Genomic DNA, 21,004 nt, shown 5'->3' with positions numbered 1-21,004 from the left:
CACACAGTCTATTACTGTTACAGTCATAATTGATCATTTTTCATATTTTTCAATACTTTTGCTGTATTGTTATTTCCACTACTTTACAGTTTTTGATCAAGCTCTGCTATTTTTATAATTTTATTTTCTTCGAGATGTTCCACTATTGTGAACCATTTCAGTATTTGAATTCCATTTAGCTATTTATTTGCTTCTCTTGAAAATCTATCCGTTTTATCCTCCTCCTCCTTCTCCTCCTCCTCCTCTTCCTCCTCCTCCTCCTCCTTCTCCTCTTTCTTCTTTTTCTTCTTCTTCTTCTTCTTCTTTTAAAGTTCTTATATTATTTTAGTCACAGTGCTCATCTAAAATTATCCATAGTGTATTTAATCTAAATCTTCTTCACTTGAACTCCTTCACATTCATTTGTGATCTTTTCCTTGTTGCTTTCAGAACCTTCTTCACATCAAACAAAATTCCTCTCAATCACCTTCTTCCCTCCCGTTCTCAAATCATAAATAAATGGATTATGTTTGATTCACTACTTTACTAGGAGTGCGCTGCTGCAATAATTCTCAGTCCAGGTGTGAAGTGTGACATCTCATAAGCAACCAGTGCTATCACAGGTCACAGAGTGGACAGGTGTATATGCGACTTGTGCATTGTAATCAGTGTTGGTGGGTAGTTGAACAGGGAGGCAAACACAGTCACCACTGTTGTAGACTGGGAGGTTATTCAGTGGAGCCGGAAGTTTGAGACGCGAGAAGATAATGAAGACACGCGCACGTGGCTCACGACTCACGACGGAAGTAGCAGACACCGATTCACTACAGGAAACAAGCAGGAAGCTCCTGAGCACAGAAATACACCACTCATCCATCCACCAGCCTCATTCCACTATACACTCATCAACAACCCGACATACTTATATTACAACAGACAAATCCAGAGCGCCAACAATTTCTATCCAGATTTTATTTTAGTGTAAAAAATTAATTCTGGTGAAAACTAGCACTGAAAAATAGCCCTTACGATCATTTTAATCCTTAATTATACTTATGTGAAATATTTCTTCTATGTTTAGTTTTGAAGCATCTAGGTTTGAAAATCTACTTTGTGAAAATACTTGAGGACTGAAAATTTTGTGAGTTAAAGAACTACAAGACTTAACCTATTTCGGACTATGTGTTATCTAAATTTGGGAAACGAATAGCACAAGGTTACCTCATTTTTCCACTCCCAATCATTTTGATAATGTACTTATTGTATAAATGAATAAAGAATCGTATTTAATATGAGCAATTTCTGTGGTAAATGTTTATTACCACTCATTTCTCTAGTGGTTGGTGTGGACGCTATTTACCACACTGCACTCATGGTGTGTACAGATTATATTAGTCAATTCTATTATACAGTACTCTAATTGTCTCAACTCCTTGTACACACTATTACACACTATTACACTCTATATACACTATTTTTACTGATTGCTAACTCTCACCTCGAAATATAGGGCTCCGTTGGCTGGTAGATGTAGGAGGTGAATGAGATGGTTGAATGGTTGTTACATCCTGAATTGTGTATATCATGGAATCCTCCTTAAGAAGCTTGCTAGGTATGAACTTGGTGGTGGGGTGCTTGTGACCCTCAATTCCCTCAATATACAAATAATACATTATTTTGTATTCCCTACCTTCTACGTGTTACACAAATTCGGAAGTTATCGAAGAAGTAGGACGTTATCGGAAGCTATCAAATAGACTATAGTCTATGTCATCAGATTCAAGATGCGCTCTATATTAATTCTTCAATACAGTCTGATACATCTAAAACTAACTCACTAATGGGAATAATATTGCCAAAATATGTATAAGTGGTGATCTATTGTTAGAAACTGATATATACAACATAATATGTAGGTTGTATTCAGAAATAGGTAGAAGGTGTTTTCTTCGTGACCGGAGACCTGATCCTGACAGGATATTATATTAACATCACAAATATTTACATTAGTGATACATGTAGTGAGTATGACATGTAGAATAATATTGTTCTCCATTCCACACACGAGCAATACTGTACCTATTAAAAATTAACTGTTGAGTATATCACGTAAGAAAATATCATTTGTGTCTGTATTTTGGAAAATCAAGTTTCTGAACTCTCTGAATTGTTCTTGAACACTAATGTAATTCCTAAGTTGTCGAAGTAGTGGAAATTTCTAATTTCCCGCAAGGCTTCTACTTTTGTGTTCCATTACACTTGAAATGCGATACGACTGGCAAATAATATTATCTACCACACTCCATTATCTAGGCTAGACCAATAATTCAACAGCATTAAAACTTTGTAGTTTGAAAGGGGAGGAAGCGTATCATATTCATAATCTACAACTCGGCCCCTCAAGGGTTGCGGTTCATATGATAACGGAAGGTCGAGATGGAAATTTGTATGATACTCTGATGCAGATGCATGTATTGAGATATCTCTCCAGTCTCCTATCCTTCAAACTAATTTTGAAATTCTTATTGTCCAAGGATCCATTTGAATTATTATTTTTCACTGTTATTTCTATTATTTTAACTTCAAACTTCAAAAGTTTCTCAAATTATACTTATAAAACGGTAATTTTTCATGAGAGCTTTATATGATACTTATAGCAAACAGTAAACATAAGGACCTGAAGGAATTACTGGAATACAGCACTAAAATTATTTGGCACAATTAACTATTGTAGACTATCAATTATTGATGTGATGGTTCATTTTCAAATGAGAATCATCTTTGAATTCGTCTTAAATGTAATTTTCATAAGAACTGAATTTCTGCTTGTGAAAAATACTCTGCTAGTGTATCTTATTTGGTTAGATGGTGAGTCCTTACTATACTATACCCCCTACTTTCTAAATAGATTTATAAGTGAAAGTATTCTTATATATCCCAAGTGATTAAAAAATCTGGCTATCTCTCATTTTAAAATTAAATTTAACTTTATTGTTTGCCACGTTATAGACTCTACTCACTCTCCAGTTCATAGAAAAATAAAAAAGAGGGTTAAAAAGATGTTGAAAAAAGTCTCCTCCACACACCGGAAGCAGGCAATGACTTACAACTGACAGGGAAAGTACTAGGAATCTTTTTTCCTGTACTCATTTCATTCCCTATTAATTTTGATTAGTCTCTACAGAACGACACTTGCAATAATTATTATTCGTTGCCCAGAATCTTGTGCCTTGATTTATTTCAACTGTTTCCAGAAGAATAAGAACTTGTGATATATTGATACAAAAGCATTACGACTATTCTTAATCTATTATAATCATCATTCGGATCAAGATTTGAACTTCTGTATGAAATTTAGGTTTTTGTCATCTAAATTCGTTATTCATAAAACCTGCTCATTTGTAATCATTGTGGTACAAGAGTACAAGTGGTAGATTATATCACAGACAAAATAAGTAATTTTGATTATATTGACGTATTAATATAATGTAACTGTTTCTTTTATCTGTATTATGTATAATTATTGAAAATGATCTAGAATACAGAAACTCAGGAACTGTTCGATAAAACAACTATTCCAGTGTCACACTATGATTGCTCTGAATCTAAAGGACCAATGATTGCTCTACATATACATGATTGATTTTTCATATTTTGTTTTGAATTTAGATTTTATGAAGTTTGATCTGCTTCATTCTTCTTTTGCATTCCATTGCAATATTGCGCTTTTTAAAAATAAATATCGGGGACCGAGCTTCGCTCTGGAGTACAAAAGCATAAAACATTTATTGCGAAAGATGAAATTTTAATAACATTCACATAGAAATGTTCTATCTAACCTCAGTAAATTCCCAGAGGAATGCAAAAATTTCCCTCACGAAAGCCCAGTTGCACAAAAGCCGGTTAAATTCTAATCCTGATTAATTTCACGTGAACCGAATCAGAGAAGACCATTTAAAAAAGATGGATATACTGGAATTAATCCGGATTGAAAATAACCCGGCTTTTTTGCAACCGGCACTAAGCACCTGATTGAATGATTACAAAAATTCAACAGCTGAGTCCAAATTTTGACACAGTCCCATACACATGAACTCGCTCACTAAATTCCATCACCAACAGACGACGAAATAATTATTATCAGATGTTTTTCCAAGGATGAATAATAATTATCCTTTTAATGTCCTCCAGCGAGTTTTCCGAGGGATGAGACTTAGTGCAATCGAATCTTTATATTATAAACCTACTATGTTCTGAATTTCGTGAGAATCGTTAGAGCCGTTTCCGAGATCCGGTGAAATACAAACATATAAAAATTCAAACATCCAAACATATAAACAGAAGTTGCTCGTTTAATAGTATAGGATTTCATTTTAAACTGGATTAAATCAATATCAAGTCTAGTTCGTTATGTCACCTGTAATGTGGTTCATTTTCTATTTTAAGCCAACAGCTGATAAAATTCAGTTTGAGCTTTGACTGTGCGAACGGCCCTAAGGGTATCCTAAACGAGCCATCTTTTTTAAATGGTCTTCTCTGATTCGGTTCACGTGAAATTAATCAGTATTAGAATTTAACCGGCTTTTGTGCAACTGGGCTTTCGTGAGGGAAACTTTTTGCATTCCTCTGGGAATTTACTGTGGTTAGATAGAACATTTCTGTATGAATGTTATTAAAATTTCATCTTTTGTAATACATTTTTTATGCTTTTGTACTCCAGAGCGAAGCTCGGATATTTTAGTTTAAACTCATACTGTATAAACTGTACTTATTGTATAGAGATTTAGTATTAGAGTCCATGATTGTAAGGTTCTTCCAATAAGCTGAGAAATAATAGGCTGAGTAGTTTTGTCTTTTATGAGAGACCTTCCAAACGAATAGAGAGCCGGACACATCTGGAAGACTTCGCCGTCCCCAGATGCTCTCTCACAAAGAAGGCCCGCAGGGTGGCGACTGACCTTCCTTTATTCTTTCCTCCTCATGGATGTTTCTCCTTATTATTTTTACGACTTACAGGGATTATAATATCCCCAACATCCTGTTCTCATCACGAAGTCGAAACCTTCAATCGGTGTGTTTGGAAACATTTTTGACATTTAAGCAGAAATTCACAAAACTTTTCTTAGAACACTCTCCTCGAACGGAGTTCAATTTACAATTTCTAAATAGAAAACAATTAGATTGAAAGAAGTGAAGTGGGTTTAAAGCACGTGGTGTGGCCATATTCAAAGTTGTAAGTGCAAAACTGCATTGGTTTTATCGGCGATACACGTGTCAGAAAATCGCCAAAATCTTGAACATGTATCATGCATAACACGATAGAAGATGTATTTCCAAGATTATGAATAATTTTGTAATTCTTTCTCCAATAAAGTTATAAACAATATTCTACTTTTCCAAAGAAGCATAGAAGGAGCTTGTTTTCTTCGAACTTGAAAATAAGATAAAATATACGCTATATCCAAGTCAAAGGTTATTCAGATAAAGATAAAAGTTCATATTTTTATCTTTCAAGGCTTGTTCGAATTCTTCCGAAAATGAAGTTTGTTTCAAGTTGAAAGTCTTGATAGTAGAAATTAAACAAAATAGAACAATTCTATCTCTGCCCGGTTTTAATGGCAGAAATGAACAGTACAGTAGATTGATATCATTACAAAAGTGTACTGTGAACAGTTTCCATCATCTTTGGAAAACCGATCAAGTGATAAGCAAAACTGATCGAGTGAAACAGATCAAGACTCTGATATATGAATCAATATATCTGTTGAATAGTCTTCAAGCAAATCTTCAAGCATAATCAAAAATATCAAATTGTTTATATAAGTAATAATTATCAAATATAAATCGTCAGCGATCACAATTTGTTGATTTGTGGTCCTATTTACGTATATCTCTTTTAAACAATGTTATTGAAAAATGCATTCTTGTACGAGGAGTAGAATTGAATAATTATTAAATTATTATCATGAAGATAATTCTCAAATTTAAGCTCAAAGGATTTCTGATGGGGAACGAGTTGTAAAATTTGTCACACTAATTTCCATTTACAAAATTGGGGAACTCCTCTCTCTTCACCTCCGGAAATTGCAACATTCGATCACCCTTTCCGATTGACGTCAATTGGTAGCATGAGCCTGAGACCTCTATCACATCAATGAGAATCAACTCACTCTTCAAATTTGATGATTGCTAGGTTACCGTAAGTCCTTGATAAAACTACTGAGAAATGGATATATTTGGTTTGAAACTTGATATTTGTGGAAAGGATCTTTAATTCCATCTGCTAATCATCACACGATAATATTTACGTTCAACTTCCCCAAACTAATAATATATAACATCTCCTTCTCTTGAATTATGGAATTATTTTTTTCTCTCAATGCCCCACATACAGCTTCATCTGTCATGTTTTAATGATTCAGTATTGAAAAATACAATTTCATCTTCTATGTTTCACTGATGTCAAGTTATAGAAGTTTTGATGTTAAGTTAGTCGTGGTAAAGTAAAAATTTTAAGTTTTTATGTCTTGAAAATGTACTGTTGGGGTAAAGAACTTCATCCGCCTGCTGTTGAAACATCGGCCATAACATGAAAAAATGGTTATTTCAAACAGTAGTTCATTCATTTTTGAACAACTGGTTATACTCTCTTCAGGGCCGATCGCTTCGTACTTCCATTTACATTTACCCTCGAATCATGTTATCATGTACAAAATAATGAAACGGTACATCAACCTTTGAATAAAATGACCGGATTTCTACTACAACACAGCCACCTACATTTCCACCACCTCCTACATCTCCGCACAACTAAAACCTTCACTACAACACACAGAGATATCAACCTTTGATCTTTTATTAAATGTCACTCATGGATTGTTTAAAACGACCCTCTGCTTTTCATTAATGTGATTGGTTTTCCATGTAGAGTTTTCACAAAGGTTCCATAACATGTATGTAACAAATATGAAGTACTATCACCAGCTACATCGTGTTTTAATGATAGCTGTAAGAGTTCCATCAATTCAAAACATTCAAAGACTCGTTTGTCAATTTCTGTGAAATTTCATGGCTTCAGCAGCTTCAAAGCTGTTATGAGTTGACGCAATCAACAAGGTTCATTCAAGTTGAATTCAAATCTCTCTTATCGATCGAGAGCCTAATTAATTTTATTTGAAGAGACGGTTGAAATTAATTTCAGTGTGATGGGAATCATGTTGTGCAATCTGAGAAGATGACGAGGCTATTTACACTGAAAGTATACCTATATTGGTGTGTACCGTCAGATAGGTGCGATCGCTGTTGCATTTTGCATAAGCCAATTTCGGCGCCAAGTTACAGGTGAGCGAATTTCACGCTCACAGAGCGCTCGATAAATTATTAACAAGCTTTGTGAAGTTGGAGGTGGAGGCGCTGCGCATAAGCCGTTAGTAAGGCCAATATTAATTCTCTTCTCACAACTCACAACCAGCAACCACGTCTAAATAAAATGATTGTCTAACTTTGACAAAGCTTACAGCAAAATTTTGAACTTCACAAATCTTCAAAGCGTAACATGGTTGTTAGCACTGAAGTTTTCAAGATATAATTGCTAGGCAAATCTTCATCTCCACGATGGCTCATGAGAATGTAGTAGTAAGATATGTTGCATGTAGTATGTATGTGGTATGTAGTGTACATCAATCGATGCCCACTAAATCTCCACTAATCTCCGTTGCATAAATTAGTAGTTTATAGGGACAATTAAATCCCACAGCGCACACGAGTTTCACATCACAACAAAGTAATTGACTGCAAAAGATATGTGGGAGGAATCGCATTGATCTTGTATTTCATCATTTAAAGTTGAATTTGAAGTATTTGGAGTATTTCATCATTTGAAGTTAAATTTGAAATATTCTATATTATTTCATTGATTACAATAGCATCTAGAGTATTTTTCAAACACTTTGAACTGTCTCATCATCTATTTTATAAGGAGAGGAATAGGAACTTTAAACCTGGAAACTATTCAATAAGACAAGATACTCTTGAGTAAAAACCAGAGGGATACAGGAATGTCTCCTTGCTTTGAGGACATCAAAAATAGTTATTTATAGCATTCCAGTAAAACAAAATAATTGTTGTTTTCATCACGAAACTCTTGAATCTGTTATCATTTGTTTAATTTATTAGATTACTTTTTGATTGAGTGATATGAATCTAAAATATTATTTTATCTAATAATTATAATTATTTTATCTAAAATAATCGAAAAGTGTATAAAAATACAACTGACTAAGTATTTAAACGAGTACAATCTCATCTCCAACTCACAGTATGGTTTTCAAAAGTCCAAAAATACATCTGATACTCTTTTCAATATGTCTAGGGCTATCTCAAGTAGTATTAAATCAAGAAGAAAAGTACTGATAACCTTTTTGGACTTGGCAAAAGCCTTTGATACAGTTGACAGGAGAATTTTTATAAAAAAACTTGAATCATTGGGGATAAAAAATATCTCTCTCCGATGGTTTAAGAGTTACTTTCACAATCGACAGCAATCAGTTTGCATAAATGGTGAAAATAGTGATAAGAGAATGTTGAGTATGGGGTAGTCCAGGGAAGCACCCTTGGGCCACTGCTATTTCTAATCTATATCAACAATCTGTCAAAATTAGTAGTTGAAGGTGAGTTGTATCTGTTTGCTGATGACACAGCACTAGTGTCTACTGGGAGCACTTGGGAGGAGGCCTGCATGAGTGCTTCAATTGATTTGTCAAAAATAAAGAACTGGTTTGATCACAATAGCCTTACAGTAAATGTGGAAAAAACGAAGTTTATGCCAATAGTTACAAGAAATCAAGCTGATCCAGGCTCTCTAATACTAACGATGCATTCTTGTAATAATCCCAGGTCTGCTGGATGTAATTGTAGTATGATTGAGCGCGTTGATCATTACAAATACCTGGGCGTTGTCTTGGATTCCAAGATGAGTTGGGTACAACATGTCCAGTGTGCTAAGAATAGGCTCAGAAAGCTGCTTCACGCATTTTCAGAGCTTAGTAATGTTCTGAGTGTGGATCAGTGCAAAGTAATTTACTTTGCCTATGTCCAATCTATAATACTATATGGAATTCTAGCTTGGGGAGGGGCTTCCTCATCAGTCATTGAGCCTCTCGCAGTCACCCAAAGATCAATTATAAAAACAATTTTAAAGAGAGACTTTAGATACCCAACAAGACAATTGTTTATCGAATTTCCCGTACTGAATGTTAGACAACTTTTTATTAAATCCTTGTTGATCCACATAAAAAAATACAAAACTGAACTTCTGGGAGAAACAGTTAACCATAGCTACTCAACTCGCCACAGATCCAATTACAGCTTTGAGATACCTCAGCTGACTCACGGCTCTGAATTGACAAATCCTTCATACCTGGCCCATGTCTTGTACAGAAATGTGCCAGGGGTGATTAGGGAAGCAGAGGCATTTAGTTTGGTAGTGTTTAGGAAGAGGGTGGACAGGTGGCTGTACCAGATTGGTTGGGAAGCTTCAGAAGAACTACTCCAATCTCGTTATGCTTGGTGACCAACACGACTTCAAGGTTTCCAGACAATTGATTGGTATTTATTTTATCATTGATATAACCGATTTGACTGTTTTGCCTTTCTGGTTTATGCTTTTTTTTCATTCTCTCTTCTGAGAATTTCTGGAATCCCTGCCACTGCGGTCTTCAAAAAAATATTGTTATTTCTTCTTTATTTATTCTTTTATCAATCAAGGTATTAAGTATACTTATTCCTACATACATATTCCTACATACTCATTCTTAAATATACATCAGCACATATATTATCTATTTTATAATCAGAATATTAATAATACATCCATAATATAAGTGTATTCTCTATTATTTACTTCTATGAGCAGATTAAGCTTATTATGTATAAAGTGGAACTCCCCCCCTACACACAGATGGATAGTCTAGTAGGGGGATTCCAAAATATGTTGTATATTGTATTTCTTATTCGTGTATTATGTTTTTGGAAATAAACTGAATTGAATTGAATTGAATTGAAATAGATTTCACTGGTAAGTGACTGACTTCTCCTCAATGCACTCCAAAAGACTCAATCAAGGAGTAAGATAAATTGAATATTTATTTGGAAAAAATGTTGTGATGATTACAACAGAGATAGAACAGAATAACTCTTAAAAATTCCAATGCTCGATAAATATTTAAAATTTGTCGATTCTCCATAAATATAATCAAATATCAAACAATGATTCTATGTGATAATTTCTAAATAAGAATGGCGTGACTTCAGTGTGATTATAATTTTCAAATAGTCTGCTTCAAAAATCTGATTCATTGTCACTGGAGTTTACTTCGTCTAAGAAGTAATAGAGAAGTAACTGTGTGAATATCATCCCATAATAGATATGAAGATATTCCTTGATACTTCACTGGAGTCCCGTTTAACTGAAGGTAGCATAATAGAGAAGTAACTAGGTGAAGTTTCCATTGTGACATGATATTCATACCTCATGAAAAAGAGATTCCATAGTCCCAGAGAGAAACTTTTAAGTGACATCGCCAGCAACTGAGTTGCAGTTATAGCCGGTGTCATTCGGTGCACCACTTTCTGTGGTTATATGCTTTCTGGTGGTTGGGATTGTATTTGGGGAAGGGTGCACTGAGGGTGAGAGAGACAGCATCCAAGTGACCCCTCCTCACTCACCAACTTACTCGACTTGATTAAATCAAATCTCCGCTTCAACTACTATACTACTGCAGCGGGGGATCTCGATAATCAGATGAGCTGATAAACAAGCATCCGACGATTCTCACCATTGTGTACGGCTCGACCCTAACCCCTCCCTCCCCCTCACCAAAATCCCTCCCCAGCCCTCACCATCACTATCAACGGTCTCTCACAGCTGGGTCGCAGTCCCCCAGTTCACCCCCCCCCCAACACAGTCCCCGGCCGCCGCGATTACGCTCTGATAAGCTTCAACTTGGACAATCGTCTTTCATTCGAGTTCAACGCCAGTGATTTGACGATTAAATCAAACTAACCGCTGTGCGGCAGATTTGCTTGTGACATTTGTTGGCTCTAGAGAATTCCAAGTCGATGTCGTCACACAAATAAACTCTTCACTTTTCACTTTGACTGTGATTTCGTCAACTTGACGCTTCAATTCAGATCGGTTCAATCAAAGCCCAGTCAGAGGAGCAGTAGGAAGTGGACTCAACCACATTTCTAATAAAAATATTTATACCACAGCAAAATAATAATTATACTAAATTCATCCTATCTACATTTTTGTATCAACGCCAGAAAATTTAACTGTTATTGTCAGAGCCTAGAAGGCTTGTAACCTCATGTGATGATAAGAGAGGGACACGTGCATTTTCAAGAAATTTCTGGATAGAAATATGGGCTGCCTTTATCTTCAAAGATAATTTATTATTGTTGAAACAGAATAATAAGGGAGTGTTCTTGGAATTGGTTTCCATCAAATTACAAAACACAAATGGGATCAACGAGATTATTCTTTCTTCATAAGAATGTGACCTTGGAAGATTTTCTCCCTTAAATTGTGATTATCTTGGCTCGTCTAAATGAATTTGAAAATATGAATGATTGCTGTTGATGAAAACGTGTGATTGAATGTGTATGGTGCTGTAGAAACTTTACATTCTGATGTATTAAGGCTTGCAGGAAACGCCTATCACAGACCCTATCTAGATTATTTGAATGCCCCTCCTATCATGATATCAGTGCATTTCCCACTGTTGAGGTTGCTCTACTCAGAACACTCGAGGGTAAATTTCTCCTGGCCTTTATTGACTTATTATCAGCTCTACGTTATTGGCTGGATAACACAAGAGCTACGAGCGTGTGTGCTTGTCTGTCAACTTCAAGAGGCTTCTCAACCTAGACAGGCAGCTGATAAGATGATAAGGGCTGTCTGCGCCACAGTACCGTACCCGATTTCTACGCCTTCATTAGGGTGGAGAGTTCACTTGGGTGGTGTATTCGTTCTTCAAATTTCGGAGGATGAATAATGATATTATCGAACACAATTACATCTGTTATTTTGAAAATTGAACTTTATGAGAAAATAGGTGGAGTGTAATAACGAAGGTCATAATTTATTAAAGCATGAGTATTCAATCATTTTTTATTCCAGCAAGAGTAATAATATTCCGATAATCTATCACATCAAGTCATCAATGGAAATGTTGAATATTGCAATTTTGAAGTACAAATACAGAGTTTTTATTCATTCATGGAAACTCACCACTGAACTTTGATTTCCATGATTATTGAGAACAGGAGAGTTGGTATGATTACAATATTCAATCGAGCACAGTTCAAATTCTCTGAAATGGAATTGATATAGTTTCCATCCATGGGTTGATTGTGATTGAGCCTTTTTTGTGTACGTTGTATGTTATAGTATCTTATGTGGTTATATGAGTATAGGAAGGAGTTTTTGGAGAATATTGTTGTATATTTGTTGTATTAGTTTCTATTACAGTTCTGACTGTTTAGTTTTCCCATTATTAGGATAGGATTAATTGGATATAGGATATGGAAGAGGATATGAAAAGGAAAACTATGTGTGCTTGAAACATTTATAATTTATTCATTTTGTCACATTTTCTCCGCCCACTATTGTATTAATTCCTAAGCAACATGAAATGGCGAGTTCCTATTGTTCATTGTTCAGCATAACATCTTTGTAAAATATTTTGCAAACTCTATTAAATTCAAGACAATGAGACTGCACAGAATAAGTTTATACAAACTGTAATCAGTACACAAAAGCGAAGCAGGGGCTCTGGTATTCTTGAGTATCTCAAAATTGGCTCAGAGTAATATCGACGCAAAGTTCAAGTTGAGAGGTTTCAGAGCACAAAGGAAAATTACTTACGTTCACAACATTCCACCATCTATATGATTCCTGAATGCAGATTAGGAATTCCCTTATCTGTTTCCTTGAACAGATTACTCTGTTCTTCTGTTGCATTCCTCAATAGAAACTTGAATCCCCATGTAATAAAACTATGATTTTTCAGTCTCGATGTTCAAAGAATGAGTTATATTAACGTTTTATTCTGTGGTCCAACGTGAACAATAAAGGAAAACATTATATGAGAGAATTAGTAAAAACCGATCAGTGTTGTAGTGATCTGGGATTTACAGATTCAGCCTGTTACGATCTGCCTGAAACCCGCTTCGCTGAGATGACCATCTTATCAATTAACCTCATACAATCACATCACTCACGCACATGCATCAACCTTATGTAGACATCATTCGCAAATCGGAATAGAAAAAATGTGGAGTATTGCTGCTGTAGACAATATTTTCTATCAGAGGTGCAGAGAAAACTCAATATTGTCTTTAAATCTTTTAAAATCTCAAATTCGAGAATTTGAAAGCGGAGATTTATCGTAATATAGTAAGGCATTTTCACGGTTTTTGTTTAATCTAATGCAATTTCTTGTCCGCGCAATTCAACAAGTTGGGTTATTCCATTCAGATTAAATCGTTGCTCAGTCTTTCCTATACCTTCAACTCTTGTTATATCCTTGCCTGGTTCAAAAACAGATCGATTGAATTAAGCCTTTCAAATCCAACGATGTTTACAGAATGGAACATGGTTATGTTGTAAGCTTAGGGATCCTTATGGTATCCAGACTTATTGGATTAACTGATTTTCCCTACCAGAGTTACAGACTAAGCCAACGCTTCGAATACCAAGCACGCTTCACATTCCTCTCAATGTAGACAGACGTTCCCCAGCGTACTCAATCGACATTCCGCAGCAACTGTATTTTTTATACGCTTCCTGATTATTAATGTGTCACTGCATTTTTGAAACACTTCCTGCATAATTAAAAAATCTGAGATTATAAGTGCGCGTCGCATTGACTCAGAGATTATTGGAATTCCAAATCATCAGATAAGACGATAAGCTATCATAATCTTTCTGGTCTAGCCATAAGAATGAGAAGAAGTCACCTATCACCTATATATTTATGGAACTTTAAATTCTATATGGATACTTTTAATATATGAGGGAATTTTTAAGCTCAAGAGATATCAATTGAATCAACATCAAGAACAACATCAACATCTAGTTTTGGAATCTATACAGACGTTGTGAAGGGACTTTCGCTAATTATTCATATTAATGTCAGGAACGGTGATAACCATGAAATTAATAATTATTTTCGTATGTGCCTGAATAATTTGAGCTGAATGTTGGGGTAGTGCACCTTGTTTTTGGAAACTTTTACTGGTAACATTTTTTTAAGTATTTCGATTCGGATACTATAAACTTACCAAAATGTAACAAATTTCCAGGATAAAACTTTATCAATTCACTTTTTGAGGTATGTACGAGCGCTTCAAGTTGAAATCTTGGGGAAGATCCTAGAGAGCTTGATGGTTCAACCATAATATGTTGACTGTATTTGTGATAATTGTAAATTCTCTATCTACAGTTCCAATTACTCAAAAAACACAAACATGGTTTTCCCTATCACTTGCGTTCGTGAAATCAATAAGCAAAAGCGTACACAGGTTGATGGAAGCACATAAATAAAGCAGAGTAGGAAATAGCAGACGGCTTTACATAGCTCATATGCAGCTGCGTGCTGTGACACTCATGTAAGTAGACAATAATTCATGCTCTCAACCCAGCCACACACACATACACACACCAGAGTACACAACTGTGATTGCAGCTTGCATTGTACGAGTAGCTAGTAGCTATATTTTGATGGCCTCATGTGACAAGAGGGATTACTCACGTTACTCAACGTAGAGCGAGCAACCGCATTGGCAAATTCATTAAATCCTGTGTTCCCGAAATCAGAATTGTGGAAGAGATAGTAGTGACAAAAATTGGGAAATGTTGGAGCGATATGAATGATCGATAAAATCTCCAATTTTGTTAGTCTTCTCTAATAAACCAAACTCTAATCTTTGATCATCGTTGAGGTAAATCATCAAACATGAACAGAGGTATTCCAAGCAATGTGAACTAGAAGTAAATTCAATATCCAAGTACAATAGAGGTATTATCATCTGAATGTATTTTGCCTCACGTTAACTGATTGTTCCATATTTCTCTGAATCCTCTGCCGCTACTCTAAATCTCCTTTTGTGTAAAAATTTCATATTGAGGATTCGTTTCAAATTACTCTTGTCAGGACTATTATTGCAGTGGAAAGTGTCTTGGCATATCAGCTATCTCCTTCTAATCCCACTTTCACACAAATGCCAGTGGTTCCATCACTAGTATCATAATTTTATCAGGTTGGCATTAAGTTGAGTTGACTTTGTTAGGTTGGCACCAAGTTGAAGATTTCAATGCATTTATCGCGGAAAGATTGATTGGGCACTGCTACTTCAATCCTGGGAATATTATATTACTAGCCGTCAGGCTCGGTTCGCTCGCCATATCCGTTTAGCCAGACGTTTAGTCTGGACCCCCGACTGGATTGTTCTAACATATGATAAAAATGCTCAAATGAAAAATGCAGGCGAGCGAAGCGAGCCTGCTGATCTCATTCTTGGTCGATCCAGTCGAGGGGTCCAGGGGGCGGAGCCCCCTGGCTAGACGGATATGGCGAGCGAAGCGAGCCTGACGGCTAGTCACCTATATATTTATGGAACTTTAAATTCTATATGGATACTTTTAATATATGAGGGAATTTTTAAGCTCAAGAGATATCAATTGAATCAACATCAAGAACAACATCAACATCTAGTTTTGGAATCTATACAGACGTTGTGAAGGGACTTTCGCTAATTATTCATATTAATGTCAGGAACGGTGATAGCCATGAAATTAATAATTATTTTCGTATGTGCCTGAATAATTTGAGCTGAATGTTGAGGTAGTGCACCTTGTTTTTCAAGTATTTCGATTCGGATACTATAAACTTACCAAAATGGAACAAATTTCCAGGATAAAACTTTATCAATTCACTTTTTGAGGTATGTACGAGCGCTTCAAGTTGAATTCTTGGGGAAGATCCTAGAGAGCTTGATGGTTCAACCATAATATGTTGACTGTATTTGTGATAATTGTAAATTCTCTATCTACAGTTCCAATTACTCAAAAAACACAAACATGGTTTTCCCTATCACTTGCGTTCGTGAAATCAATAAGCAAAAGCGTACACAGGTTGATGGAAGCACATAAATAAAGCAGAGTAGGAAATAGCAGACGGCTTTACATAGCTCATATGCAGCTGCGTGCTGTGACACTCATGTAAGTAGACAATAATTCATGCTCTCAACCCAGCTACACACATACACACACCAGAGTACACAGCTGTGATTGCAGCTTGCATTGTACGAGTAGCTAGTAGCTACATTTTGATGGCCTCATGTGACAAGAGGGATTACTCACGTTACTCAACGTAGAGCGAGCAACCGCATTGGCAAATTCATCAAATCCTGTGTTCCCGAAATCAGAATTGTGGAAGAGATAGTAGTGACAAAAATTGGGAAATGTTGGAGCGATATGAATGATCGATAAAATCTCCAATTTTGTTAGTCTTCTCTAATAAACCAAACTCTAATCTTTGATCATCGTTGAGGTAAATCATCAAACATGAACAGAGGTATTCCAAGCAATGTGAACTAGAAGTAAATTCAATATCCAAGTACAATAGAGGTATTATCGTCTGAATGTATTTTGCCTCACGTTAACTGATTGTTCCATATTTCTCTGAATCCTCTGCCGCTACTCTAAATCTCCTTTTGTGTAAAAATTTCATATTGAGGATTCGTTTCAAATTACTCTTGTCAGGACTATTATTGCAGTGGAAAGTGTCTTGGCATATCAGCTATCTCCTTCTAATCCCACTTTCACACAAATGCCAGTGGTTCCATCACTAGTATCATAATTTTATCTTCAATTCTATTTACTGTTTTCAATGTGTAGTAATTGAGTGTGTAAAATATCACAATTTCCCTATGATAGAAACAATATTGCAAGTATGAGTATATACAAGTTACATTTACATTATATGAAAACTTTGACCAAATTACAAAAATGAATGAGTAGTCTAGTATGACTTACCAGTGCACTTGTCACATCGTTTGCGGAGGGAGTGTGCCGGTTCGGCGTGGGCGATTGCAGAGGCGGTGGAGGCGGCGGATGTCCTCAGGAAGGTGCCGATCGAGTGACGTCGTCTGCTAGCGGCAGTCGGTGCTGTCAGATTGTAGTAGGTGGCCGACTCTACAAACACATCACCCTCGTCATCGACGATTGGTGGCGGGGGCGGGGTTGGGGGTGGCATCAGGTCGGAGGCGGACGAGCTGGCCCGGCGGCGGTGGCCCGGCCTCTGTTCGGGCGCCAGGTCACGAGGCCGCGGATTGCCCAACAGCAGAGTTCGCAGACTGCTGCGGCGGCCGGCCGAAGGCAGCGTCAGGGAGGCGGCGTCGCCATTGTAGTAGCCGCCTCCGCCACTTCCGCCCAGGCCGCGTCTCCTCAACAGCGAGAACTTGCTCTCGTGAGGTGGTGCCGCTGCCGCTGATGAACCCGCTAGCGTAAAGTACGATGGATTATCTGTAAACAAGCAATTAATATATGGTAGCCATAGTTGCAGTTGTTTACAGATTTGAGGAAAACCAGTTCAATTCAGAGTATTATTAAAGTATTCATTTACAAAAACTGATAATCAAGTCAATAATTCCATACAATTCGATTCGAGAATTTTATTCGTCCATAGTTTTTTTCATATTTTGAGTTTTTACTATAGTAAGAAACTAAGAATTGATAGAATTGTATCAATGTAACAAAATCTTCATGGGATTCTGTGTGCATGTATGATATTCGAATAATAAGGCACTGTAAACATAACTAAGGTACAGTTTTGAGTTTTGAGATTATTGGTGTTGTGTGTGATAATGAAATTAGAATTAAATCTAGTGAAGGGTGACACAAATCATGATTGATTTCAAGTAAAGTATTGAATATATATCATACAGCAAAAATACATAATATTTATTGCTAATTACTTCTTTTCACCTCGATAACATACATTTATTTACAATCTCTTCATACTGCGATACTTGGTGATAATGTTAAACCCATCTTTGGTTAGAGAACACGAGTAAAGGTGCGTTTTCGTTTGAGCGTAAACTTCTGCAGTCGACGACGACAAGCATTGTTGACATCTTAGATCAGTTATAGAACTATATAGCTCTAAGGTCGACAGGTTGTCTAAGGTTGACATTCATATTGTCAAATTTCAGGTGTGCTAAAACCTCTGATCAAATAACTTTTCATTATTAGTGGTTTATTATTCAAGAATGGAAACATTTCTAATAATATCAACATATTGCGATTTAAAAGTATAAAAATTATAGACTCAACAATAATTACAACCTCCCCCATTAAAACAAAATTGAGCATAATCCTTTAGGTTATTTAGACAAATTGAAATCTGAGATCCTCACTCTGTCGTGGTCGACGACGGCATTTACGCACAAACGAAAACCCAGCTGTAGCCTTCTCATTCCTAGGAGGAGGAACAGCAATTCAGCGAGTATTCGCTTTCGAGAAACTTCCTTCAAAATCACAAAAGCATATTGACTTTTGAAAACTGGAACCAAAATAGAGCCAGCTTCCGTCATTTTATGTACAAAATCGACTATTATGGGGGCCGCTATTGTTGTAGCGGAGGCGTTTTCAAAATTCGGATAGATTGGATCGATGTGGGCTGGTTGTTAACTGTTTATAGACCATAAAGTGGTGTGTGATGATCATTATAGTCGTCACTGCGGTACAGGTTTCATTTTTATTACTGAACTACAATGAATGTTGGTTGAATCAGGGGCTAGGATTTTTCAATCTTTTCTCTACTATTCTACAACCACTTCCGACATCATCGATAATTTTATTGATGCGCTGCGAAACGTCGATTGATATAGGTAGCTAATTCATTCTTCAATAAAGTTTCTTTGTTGATAAAATTATTTTATATTAAATCATACAATAACTATTTCTTAAATTATGTCGAGTTTCAAACTGGATGGCTTTCATTACGAAAAAATAAATTATCAGAAAATCGAGCATTGAAGATAACACGAAAATGGTTTCGAGAATGGAATTTTTCAAGTGAATATAACATAAACAAAACTTGCTGGGAACTTACAAGAAGAAAACATAGTTTGATACAATGCTTATTTTTACTCAGTGCTGACCAAAAACAAAAAGGAGAGTATGCTACATTCCAAACCATTGAATGACTATTTATATACTAGTATATCTAATGACATGAATTTGAAGAAGCCAGTATGTAAAAATATGATTGAATTGTGTGGATTAATTGTGCTTGATATATAATTTGTATTGACACTTAAATATTCGGAAAACACTTTCAAAATAACATGCCGAGATTTTCATTTGATTAGAATGAAATTTATAAAAGTGAGTGAAAACGTTCAAAAATGACATACTACGCATAACATAAACGATTCCTCCTGGAAGAAAAATTGTGAGGTTACCATTTTTAGACGTGTTCGAGTGATTCATAGTGCTGCAACAAGTGAATTTCACCAGTGTCTAGTTTCTATTTGGAACAGGTTCATGGTTGAGGCCCGGCTGCGCTTTTATTGAATGAAACCCGGCTCTACTCGCATCACACATCACACGTGTGGTTTCGTATTTACTCGGAACGGGTCGCACTACTCGCAGATGTTGAACACGGCTGAATGAAGTGTTCAAAGACAACGCACTTCCACCGAATATTGGAGGACAGGCAACGGATTCACTCCTTCCCTTCTATCCCATAATGGAATTATTCGACGCCCTACAAGGAGTGTCTTTCAGTTTTTGGGACGATGGGAACTCCGAAAACTGAAAAGGACTCCGACAGGATGAACAGGACACCACTGTAATCTTAATCCATGTTATATGGGGAAAATGATGAAACGACCCATCCGAACCAACCCAAGCCCAACCCAACGCACACACACACACACATACTCACACACTGGATTGTTTTCCAGTCACGTAAACAAACAATATGTTCGTGAGTGTCGTCTATAATTCTGAATTTTAAATGAAAAACAGAAAAAGAGTGACTTACCCAAAGCTTCCATTGTCTTCATCTAGGACTGGAGGAAGGCTGCAACTCTGGTGTAATGGGTGTCCTTTTTGCTGTGTCTCTACCACTTCTTTCACTCAATGAATGTTCTGCCACCATCAATCAGTCCAAACGATTTCTCATACTTTCCACTATCGAGTCATTACAACGGATCATTGTTAACGAAAAAGACTAACAAGTTCTTCAGCTTATGCTTGATTCAACTGTGAAAAGAAGATGCAGTTCTAATTCAATTGAAAATATTTTTGAAATATGACTAAAGTAGCTACAACTACTTGTTAAAGTATATATACTGTCATAAACGGTTCATCATTGAATTCCATAAATTAATGATGAATGGATGGATTTAGATTAATAAAGGAATGAAAATACTTTGAATAATTCCAAGCGCAATTTCCTTTGAAAGAGTTTTCTTTAAAGCGAAATTGTAATACTCATCACCAAAAGAGGCACATGAATTGAGTAATTTCTTACACAATTAGATTCCATGGCATCAGCCCGGACCCCCTTCCCAACCACAATATCAGAATTGAACTTCAGCTTTACTTGCGAGTAGAGTTCAGCCTGTTTGCTTTATCACATTGTTATCTAATGTCAATTATTGTCAGTGCCCGAATAAATAGTAGAAAGGGACAATGTTTGATTGTGTTATTCTGGAACTGAAATGGTTCACTTATTAGAATGTTATTGGCAAACATTGAATGGAGAATGGAGGAATCCCTATAGTTTAATGTCGGAACTTAATATTTTTCCTACACAGACAATCAATTAGTAGCTATTTGTTCACATAGAAAGTCCATTCTCATTTGGAGTGAGTCCAATATCTTCGCATTCAGAAATAATCGATTTATTTAATGCTAATATTAGGAGTGAACACAATGTACACATAC

General features: G+C 36.1%; 1 protein-coding gene across 6 annotated transcripts in view; it reads right to left on the bottom strand.

Annotated features, from left to right (window-relative positions):
- The window catches only part of LOC111062515 (phosphoinositide 3-kinase adapter protein 1), a 58,793-nt gene that overhangs the window by 36,334 nt on the left and 1,455 nt on the right, over positions 1-21,004 (bottom strand). For 4 of the 6 annotated variants that reach the window (XM_039422253.1, XM_039422257.1, XM_039422261.1 and 1 more), the window contains exons 2-3: positions 20,097-20,317; positions 17,081-17,569 (exon numbers count right to left, since the gene is read on the bottom strand). In XM_039422253.1, the coding sequence (XP_039278187.1) occupies positions 17,081-17,569; positions 20,097-20,118 (511 nt within the window). In that variant the 5' untranslated portion in view covers positions 20,119-20,317. The remainder of the gene's footprint in view (positions 1-17,080; positions 17,570-20,096; positions 20,318-21,004) is intronic. The other 2 variants (XM_039422264.1, XM_039422278.1) reach the window with 1 other exon arrangement.

The sequence above is a fragment of the Nilaparvata lugens genome, chromosome 1, assembly GCF_014356525.2.
Source record: "Nilaparvata lugens isolate BPH chromosome 1, ASM1435652v1, whole genome shotgun sequence".
Taxonomy (NCBI): Eukaryota; Metazoa; Arthropoda; class Insecta; order Hemiptera; family Delphacidae; genus Nilaparvata; species Nilaparvata lugens.
This window is presented reverse-complemented; position numbering and strand designations above follow the sequence as displayed.